This window comes from Lutra lutra, chromosome 6 (assembly GCF_902655055.1).
Source record: "Lutra lutra chromosome 6, mLutLut1.2, whole genome shotgun sequence".
Classification (NCBI taxonomy): domain Eukaryota; kingdom Metazoa; phylum Chordata; class Mammalia; order Carnivora; family Mustelidae; genus Lutra; species Lutra lutra.
In genome coordinates, this window is record NC_062283.1 from 110,990,012 (window position 1) to 111,000,574 (window position 10,563).

A 10,563-nucleotide genomic window follows, 5' to 3' on the forward strand; every position below is an offset into this window, starting at 1 on the left:
ATAATGGTGTCCTTTAAAAGAGGGAAATTTGGACACAGTTACATATTCAGGGAATGAAAATGAAGATCAAGGTATAGATCTTACTATCAGTGGGATGCCCACTCATACCTTTCTACATGGGGCTATCAGTCTTCCTCAAATTACCAAATAATTCCACCAGTTGCCCAAAGCCTTGTGCACATGACCTGGGATACTGGTTATTACTTACCTTTTTTTTTTCCTAAGGGCCTGCACACAGTGCTCACTGACACCTTTCTGTTTTACTCTTTGACTCCACAGGCCTTTGGCTACTTGGATATCTAATAGTAATTTTGTAATTCTCAGTGTGCCTCTCATTGTAAGAGAAAAGATAAAGCCATCCTTTTCTTTGCGAATTCTTATTATTTGAGATGCTGCTTTCCTCCCCACTAAACAAATACCAGTGAGTATTTTCCATTTCCCCCTGAAACTGAGCTGAGTGCTCCCTCCCTCCACGTCTGATTAAACTGTCCATTCATCCTTTCATACATTAAGCGTTTATCAAAGACCAACCACAGGTTGTTAGTATAAAGAAGTAAACTGTTGACTTGCCCCTGCAGAGCTCAAAGTCTAGTAGAATGAATGCCCAAAGTCTGGTGGGAGAGTCATACATGGGAGGAATTGTTCTGTAATAAGCCCATGGTGGAGTATTTACCATATGAGGCCAGAAGCAAAACTGGTTAAATGTCCCTGGAGAAAAGTTTTGGAAGTCTTCACAGAGGAAGTGACTTTCTAAGAATGAGAAAGAATGAGTGGCAGTTGGAGGAAAGGCAGAATAGGGGCACAGGTTGAGGAAGGGATTCTAGGTAGAAGTCACAAATGAAGTCTTCAAGACTTTGGAAAACCCAGCCCTATTTGACTAGAGTGCATAACACACACACACACACACACACACACACACACACGTGTGTACATATAAATTTGGCAGGAGCGGTTGGCTCAGAAGTGAAGCTGGAGCTCAGTAGGAGAGGGTTGTCCACATTTTGAGTGGAAGAAATATGGTGAGATTTGTTTTTTTAAATGATCATTCTGGTGGCAGAGTGGCATATGACTTAGGGCACAGATGGGAGGCTGGAGGCCAGTGGGGAGGCTGGATTTCTTGAGTAAAAAAATTAGAACATGGTTCAACAAGTATTAATGTAGTTATAAGCTCACAGGACAGAATATTTGAACTCAGGATTCTTTAGCAGATTTCCTGTGGCTGGATGTAGGGACTGTGCAGGAAAGAGAGAATGAAATCATTAACAAGGGCAGTGCCAGTTGGAATAGGGAGAAAGGGATACATTTATTAGTTAAAAAGGACTGAATAGATGATATATATTTAATATCGAAGTGAAGAAGAAACAGGACTTAAAGGTGGCTTCCAGATATTTCATTTGTCCATAAAGATAATGACAGATTAAGAAAAAATAGTGATGGGTTTCCTGAGAATGCTAATGGGTCCAGTTTTAGAAATACGCATTTGATGTACTTACAGAGGCCATCTAGGGAGAGAGAACTATAGGCAGTTGAAAATATTGGACAGGAGCTCAGAAGGGACATTTAAAAAATAATTATAATGATAACAACAAAGTAATATCAACAATTTATTGAACTCTTATGATATGCCAGACACATGCTCAGTCCCTGTGTATATGATTTCATCTAGTTCCTTCAACCATGCTGTGAAGTATTGTCTTCTTATAGATGCCAAACTTAAGATCACAAAGCTAGTAGGTAACAGAATTGGGATTTCTCCCTGAGTCTGCCTGACCTCAAAGCCAGCATTCTCAACCCTTCCCTTCTACTCCCATCACCGCATGCATGTCTGTGAAGCTGTCAGCTAGGGTAAGGTCATGCAGTGCCTGTCGTTGGAAGGGAATGCACAAATGCCTGCTAAGTAACTGAATGAAGCTTTGGATGTCTCCTTGGCTAGGTAGCATTAAGGAGGGGGCTGCCCAGCTGATTGAAAGACACCAACAGACAACAGTCACCACGAGTGAGGACGCCATTATCAGTTGCTAGTCCATGGAGTAACAGACACAAGTTCCTTCTCTCTGTTGGAGGGACACGGTTCCCTGGCCTTTACATCTCGCAGAAGCTACCACTGAAGATGGTTCTGTCTATTGGGGAGGAGCATCCCTTTGAGCACCAAGTCCTCCAAGATGTCCTTTAAGATTCTCGTGAAGTGCTGTGCAGTGTCTTACCCTCCTCACCCCAGCGGCCCGGAGTTGTGGGGAGCGGTGGGGGGGACTTCTGAGATTCTGCTGTGACATTTCTGCATAGAAGACAAAGAATTGAAACCACTAAAATTCAAAGGAAACTGGAGGCAAGAATGAAAATCTGAAAGTAGTACTTTTCTCAACATTAATTTACATACCAAGAAGATGGGAAGAATTTGAAGTTTCAGTCTGCTACTGAGACTTGCAGGGACCCCTCAGCCCTCTGAACAAGTTGCTGTGGTTCTGCCAGGAGAAAACCTTTACTTTTTAGTCACTTGTCTCAGACTCAATAATGTCAAGCCTAAGGATATTCATGTAAGTGTCAATATTAGCAAGAAAATACCTTAAAAGATAGAATACCTTTCTGATTTTTGTGTTTTGATGAATCTGATATTAAGAATGTACCCCGAATCTAAAATCTTCCAAGGTTCTGGATCAAGAATGATTTTTACATTGACCCACTTTTGGGGAGCAGGGATTGATAAGAGGCCTTTTGAAAATTTAGATTCATATAATTGAAGTTTGCTTGGAAAGGAAAGCTGAAGTCCTGAAACTTTTTGACCTACAGTTTTGATGTGCAATCATCACTTTCTTTTCTGGACCTTACATTTCAACAGCCTAATTTTTTAAAAGAAATGTTTCACTGAAGCAGTGGAAACTACAGCACGGACAGGTCACTTTGATTGAATAGGTGTTTTTATTTTAATTCAATAAGTAAATTAAGGTTGGATTTCTTGCTGTTAGCAATGTTTATCTCACTACAGTAATGGCTATAATATGTTATGTGTGAAATCTTGTATTTCTTTTAGAAAAAGGATATTCTTTATTAACGAAAATAAGGTTTATTAGATCATGAGATTGTCTGAATTTACCACCTTTGTCAAAAGAGAAATATACAGGGCTTCACAGATTTGCGTATCTTTGCTCAGGGGCCATGCTAATCTCTGTATCAGTCCAATTTTAGCATATGTGCTGCTGAAGTGAGCACAAGGATGTTCCTTTTGGAATGTCCTGTTAAAAATATATTTTCTTTTCCTGACTTTTGTACTTGTTTCATGACTCAAATAGAATTTTAGCATATTGCAAACAACTTTTAAGTGTAATTATAAATATTATCTTTTAGTTCCACTGATTATTAATCTTACCTTAAATTATATTTACTTGGGATTAAAAACATTTAGTGTTTTATAGGCCTTATGTTAGAAGAGTATCGGTACACATGTACAGATTACATACATGGCTGTAAAAGTACACTGTATATGAGAATTTCCCTGAATAAATAGTTATTTGAGCCTCTAAGTTTCAGGCACTTATGACCCTCAATCTTTTAGGAATAGTCATTTATTTATTTGTTTAGGATTTTGTTTGTTTATTTGAGAGAGAGAGAGAGAGAGAGAGAGTGAGTACAAGTGGAGGGGAGGAACAAAATAAGAGGGATAAGCAGACTCCATGCCGAGCACACAGTCTGCTGTCGGGCTTAATCCAATGATCATGACCTGAACTAAAATCAAGAGTTGGATGCTTAACCAAGTGAGCCACCCAGGTGCTCCAAGGAACATTTATATAGTCATTAGAACTGTTCACCTACTTTTGGTGAAAATTACTCTAAATTCTGGGATAATTCTGTGATCTAGGATATTGGTTCTCAAATTTCAGTGTGTGTTACCAGTTCAGGGTCCAGTTTAGAGATGGAAACAACACAGTTATTCAGATAGAAAAAGCTTAACTAAAGAAACATTAACTACCAATGAGTCATAATTAGTAAGGGGTAAAAACAGCTCTAAAGAAAACCAGAATGGCAAATATAGGTAGCAGCCAGTAGCTCTTGGGTTGAGGTAGGGTACACGGAGAATGAACACATTTGGAAGAGGGTTCTCTCTTCCCCTATCACTAAGTGCTGAGAGACCTCTTTGTAGAGGATGTAACTGAGGTTCACTGGGTGGTGGAGAAAATTACTGAGGGGCACAGGCTGAATGAGTAGAGCCAGTGTTCCATAGGAGAGCATCTGCAAAGACCTTGAAGTAGCTTAAGAATTTATAGCCATTTAAATATCAGAATACTTATACTGCTTCACTAACTTCTAGGGGCTTTTTGAAGCTTTTATAGATACTGAAATAAGAAAAAAATGTCTTACATTTGTGCAAAACTTTATGCAGGTTGTTTCCTGTATGTTTTCTCATTCAAAACCCACAGCTCTGTATATTGAAGTGCCCTCCTCCACCATTTCCTAAGGATTAAGGTCAAGTTCCTCAGAATGAGTCATGTTTTCAAGGCATGAAACGAACAAATTTTTCTAGATTCATTTCTCACCAGTTCCTCTGCTCCATTCCTAAAAGTTAGGATGGATGCTTTCTTATTTTCCATTTAACCCCCTTATTAGACTTATAATATTCCCTGTTCATTCTGTGAAACACACTAAATTGATGTTTATAGACTTCAAAACACACCTGGCTTGCAGGACAATTTCTAGTATGCCCTAAACTTCTGCTTCTACCAATCAGAGTTGTATATTCACAAAGAATTGAATTATTGTGTATATGAAACAAACAGGTCTGTTTGTTTCAGTTAAATTTATCATTATAATCATATAATTAAACTGAATATAAAGCATTATAACATTAGTGCAAAAAGAGAAGTGCCTGTTAAAAGATAAAATTGAGAATTTCTGGTTCCAGCAAGCTGGCAGATAAAACAGAAAATTCTCATTCTAATAGCTTCTATACATGCTGGATAAAATACAATAAAAATTCTTAGAAATATATAACTGTGCTTATGAGAAAATGGGAACCTACAGGTCCCAGGGATAAAGAAGAAACTGTAAATCAAAGAAGTATGAGTCTGAGCTGATGCTAAGTCTTCCCTGGAGGTTGAGGCAGGAGACTTTTAATGCCTACAATAGAGAGGAAATGAGGCTGGTCTTATATAGGCAGACAGTCTGAAATAAAACCCTTGTATAAAGCCGGGATTTTGAAAGTCTGCACCCTCTTTGTTGTAAGGTGAACTGAAAAACATCACACAAAAAACAGGGAGATAATGAGAAGGCTTATCTGTGTGTGTGTTGGGGAGGTAGAAGGCAGGGGTTAGGGAAAAACAGGAAAATCTCTTCTGAGAACCTGAAACTCAAGGTTTGAAATTATAATATCCACATGTTATGGACACCCTCAAGCCAAGAAATTCAGTAAAAAATTGCTGTGGGCAGATGTCCCTGGGATATTTTACAGTAGCAAATGCAAAACCACTTTTGAGGATCATACCTTCACCCCTGTGGCAAAAGATTTCAGTAGAACTTGCTGAAGATAAAGTCACAATCCAGGACTGTAAAACAGGTGAGGAAATACCATGCCATGAATGAGAGCCACCTGGCACAGTAAATAGGAACATGGATTTCCTAAGCCTTCAGATAATAGAAAGCAATGGAAGTGATAAAGTAGGTACATTTAAGATGATTAAAAGTGCAAAAGTAAGCATTAAAATTACAGAAAGTAAGATGGTATGGAAGAGTGTATTTGCCAATATTGGCAGACATATTTGCAAATAAAAAAATAGAACTCTTAATAATGACTACTATAGTCATTGCAAAGGAAAAAAAAAGAAGAAAAAAAAGAAACCTAATGTGTGAGTTGTAAAGGGAATTCTTAGTGCAGTGCAGTTTATGTAAATTGTTTGCCAATACAGGTGTGTTGGCTAGTGAACTCCCAAGCGGCAACTTCTGCCTTCTCCCCTTTTCATGTTCCTCATATGGTATGATAATTTCAAATAGAATATGTTATTAAGGTTTTTAAGCTTAGTCCTATAGCCCTTGGGACACGGACATCAAAAGATATATGTTAGCTGATGAGGAGACAGTTACCTTCCAACTTGTGCAGTCCAGCAGCATTGAAAAAGCTGTAGCAATTCATCCTCACATGGGTTGTACCATGACTGGGACTACTGTCTTTAATTGATAAAGACAATGGCAGTGGAGAGTTTGACCAGTGCTTTATCCAACCTAGCTCCACAATTTAGAGAAGAGATTGAAACTCTGAATGGTATATTTCATCTTATTGGAATACTGTTTGGAGAAGTTTTTGAGAAAGTATCCCAGTTGTTTCATGTGGGTACTTGACAGATTTTTGTACCATGCAGTGTTTAAGCAAGATTTTTCCTCAGTGGGTATAGAGGGTTCCTTTCAAAAGTATACTATAGGGACGCCTGGGTGGCTCAGTTGGTTAGGCAGCTGCCTTCGGCTCAGGTCATGATCCCAGCGTCCTGGGATCGAGTCCCACATCGGGCTCCTTGCTCATTGGGGAGCCTGCTTCTCCCTCTGCCTCTGCCTGCCATTCTGTCTGCCTGTGCTTGCTCTCTCTCCCTCTCTCTCTCTGACAGATAAATACATAAAATCTTTAAAAAAAAAAAGTATACTATAAATCTCTAGTACTGAAAAAAGCATCACATCTTGTCATTTTCAAATACAACGTCTGAGAAGTTGAATGTAAACAACATAGAGTTAGCTACACTAGCTAGGAAAGAAATTTCAAATGAAAGATATAAAAAAATAAAGATTTCAAATGAAAACTTTTCAAATAAAAAGTATAAAAGAATTTTAAATATTGAAGATAAAGTGAGAAGGTTCAGCATAGTTCTAATAAGAGTTCCATAAAGAAAAGGGAAAACAATAAAAAGGCAATGCATAAGGATATAATGGCTAAGAATTTTAAAAGTTGATATAAGAACATGAATAATGAGTCAGAAGCACAATGAATACAAGACAGAATAAATGTAAATAAATGCACAGCCATATATTGTAGTGAAACTTAACTCTAACAAAGAAAATATGGAGATTTTATAAGCTACCAGAGAAAAAAGTCTGGTTACAAAAGGAGTGACCATTAAACAAACAGCTGAATTTTTTTTTAAAACAAAAAAACCCATTGATTGTGTTTATTTCCCAGATTGCTCAAACAGCTGAATTTTTAATATGACATAACAAATGAAGTCTGCAGTCCGTAGAATGATATATTAAAAATGCCGAAAGTAAATAATTACCTAGAATTACCAGGTTTAGTTATCATTCTAGAGTGAGGACACAATTAAGACATTTTTAGAAAAACAAGAAGGGGTGAATCTAGCAATCACAGAGCTTCACTATAAGAACTTACAAAGGGTAAATTTTGGTAAAAAGGAAATTTAGCCCAAAGGAAAGAGTGGGAAACAAAAAGCAATGATGATTGACTAAATTGGTAAAATATTAAATAAATCTAAAGAAGTATTATATAAAACTATAACAATGATGTTGACAATAAATGGAGGGAGGGAGGGAGAATTTAGAAGCAAGGCGGAATTTAAAGAAGTTTAAAAGCAAGGTGGAATTTAAAAACTGGGCAAAAATAACATGTAAGATTGAAGGAGACCTCAGAGTTAAAATATTCTAAGATTCTCTATTTAGGAGGAGTGAAGGTATATTGATTAATTTTATAATTTGATAAGCCCGATATACATTAAAATATGAATAATCATTAAAAATAGGAATAGGTGGTATAGCTTCCAAAGTATATAAAGAATGAAACAACCAATATAACAGAAGTTAGGAAAGTAAAAAAAAAAAAAAGAAAAGAAGAAGAAGAAGAAAAGAAATACATCAAAAGCTTCCTTAATAGAAGTTTCAAGATACTAGATAGAAATAAATGGAAATATTTAAGTATTACAACAAATATGTATGAACTAATTTGGTAGCTACAAGCAGAGAATCTTGGATTAGATCTTTAAAAATTTAGCTCTGTAATATTTAAGAGACTCACCTAAAACTTGACATATAAGGGCTAAAATTAAAGGCTACAAAATATATTTTAGGCCAGGCTAACGTAGAGGAAAATTAATATAAATATGTTAGTAACAAATACTCTTTAAGAATTAAGAATATTATTCTTTAGTTACTAGGAATTAAGAGCATTGTGGGGCACCTGGGTGACTCAGTTGTTTAAGCATCTGACTCTTGATTTTAGCTCAGGTCGTGATCTCAGGATCATGAGATCAAGCCCCAAGATAGTCTCCAAGTTGGTCATGGAGGCTGCTTAAGATTCTCTCTCTCCCTGTCCTACCCTGTGCTCACACATGCTCTCTCTCAAAACAAACAAACAAACAAATAAATAAATAAGAAAAATTAAGAGCATTGTTACATGAAAAGAAAGAACATTTCACTAGGAAAATAGGTAAGTTCAAGACTTGTATGTACCCAACATTACATAAAAGAGGGAAAAATCCCCAACTCATTTTTTGAGACTGGTGTAATTTTGATAGCAAAATTGAGAAAAGACGTATGTGAATAGGAAATTGTAGGTTATGCTCATTTATGAACAGAGATGACTATAAAATATACAACAATAACCAAATATAACAATATTCAATATATAAAAACTTTACTGTAATATTAAGGGAGAACAATCATTTAATACCTCAAAATTTATAAAAAATTCTGGGAAACTGTCAGCACTCATGATAAAATTTTTTAGCTAACTAGTACAACATTTCTTAAATAAAAGTAACAAAGGTATATATGAATATCATACTTAGAAGTATTCTAGGTAAGAAAAAGACAAATATATTCTCTATTCTTGCTCATTTTCGGCTTTGTATTAGAAGTCTAGTTAGCACAGGGGCACCTGAGTGGCTCAATTGGTTAAGCATCTGCCTTTGGCTCAGGTCATGATCCCAGAGTCCTGGGATAGAGCCCCACATCAGGATCCTTGCTCAAGAGGGAGCCTGCTTCTCCCTCTGCCTGCTCTGTCTGCTGCTCCCCCTGTTTATGTTCTCTCTCTGTCAAATTAGAAAAGAAAAAGAAAAAGAAGTCCTAGTCAGCACAACACAAGTAAAAAGAAGATTGGCATCTGGAATTATTTGCAGTGTCTATAGAGAAAATACAAGACTTAACAAATGATTAGCATTAATCAATAGGGCAAATCAAGTAATACTACTTGATTTATCAATAATATCAAAATCGAATTTAAAAAATATGTTATTTGTAATTGCAAGAAACACTCTAAGGGATAGTGTACTATTTTCTGTATACAGACATACCTATGATAAAGTTTAACTTATAAATTAGGCATACTAAACAATTAACAATAGTAGTAAAATAGAACAATTGCAATGATGTACTGTAAAAAAAAGTTATGTGAATATAGTCTCTCTCTCTCAATATCTTACTATACTGAACTCAGTCTTCTTTTTCTTGTGATGATCTGAGGTGATAAAATGCCTACATAATGAGATGAAGTGAAGTGAATGACATAGGCATTATGACAGCATTAGGCTATGATTGACCTTATGTTGTTATGTCAGAAGGAAGATCATCTGCTTTGGGATGGCGGTTGACCATGGGTAACTGAAACCATTGAAAATGAAACTAAGGGTATAGGGGTAGTGGTGGGGGGTGGTTACTGTAATGTGTAATTCACAGACGGTGAAACCTGACTGGCCAATAAACATGTAAGTAATATCCAATCTCTAAATAGATGAGAAACTTAAAACAAATAGGATTAGCAAAAATTAAGAAGTACAAGAAGTACGCTAGTGACAAGTACAAGGACATCTACACAGAGCTCAGTATTGTGAGGGCAAAGGCCGACTGTGACATCAGCAGGTTGAAAGAGCAGCTGAAAGCAGCGACGGAAGCACTGGGTGAAAAATCCCCAGAAAACACCCCCGTGTCAGGATACGATATAATGAAATCTAAAAGCAACCCTGACTTAAAGAAAGACAGATCCTCTGTCAGCCGGCAACTCCGAAACATCAGATCCAAGTCCGTAATTGAGCAGGTCTCATGGGATAACTGAAACGAGCCCGCTTCCAGGTCCCCTGTCGTGTAGAGTCTGAAGGAAGGCCTGACGGTGCAAGAACGCTTGAAGCTCTTTGAATCCAGGGACTTGAAGAAAGTCTAGCTGCGTCCCGTTCCACTTGAACACACACCCCTCCCAGCCTGCGGCAGCACTATCCAAGCGCTGCTTTTTGTGAAAGCAGCTTTTGTGCTCATTTGTGAAAATATTGCTGGTGGGACCATACTACTGGTGGGACAGCTGCTTTGAAGAACCATTTGGTATTATCAATCGAAACTGGAAACACAAGACTCTGGGGCACCTGGGTGTCTCAGTTGGTGAGGTCAGATCCAGCCCCACTTTGGACTCCCTGCTCAGCGAGGAGTCTGCTTCTCCCTCTGCCTCTTCCCATGCTCATGCGCCCTCTCTCTCTCGCTCACTCTTTCTCAAAGAAATAAATCTTTAAAAAAATGCAGACTGTATTTTTTTTTTTTTTTTTTTTGGTCTTAGCGATTCCACTGTTAGGTATGCACTGGGGATACTGAATGGCAGAA

The 10,563-nt window shown here is 37.3% G+C and overlaps 1 protein-coding gene and 1 pseudogene across 1 annotated transcript; one reads left to right on the top strand and one right to left on the bottom strand.

The window, feature by feature from the left end:
* Positions 1-3,106: 3,106 nt before the first annotated feature.
* LOC125103407 (uncharacterized) lies at positions 3,107-3,207 on the bottom strand (annotated as a pseudogene).
* A 6,486-nt stretch (positions 3,208-9,693) lies between these two features.
* On the top strand, positions 9,694-10,316 carry LOC125103100 (myosin phosphatase Rho-interacting protein-like). The gene is made up of 2 exons (XM_047734889.1): positions 9,694-9,997; positions 10,064-10,316. Exons 1-2 carry the CDS (start codon positions 9,710-9,712, stop codon positions 10,133-10,135), a joined length of 360 nt encoding a protein of 119 aa, XP_047590845.1. The 5' UTR covers positions 9,694-9,709; the 3' UTR covers positions 10,136-10,316.
* The last annotated feature ends 247 nt before the right edge of the window (positions 10,317-10,563 follow it).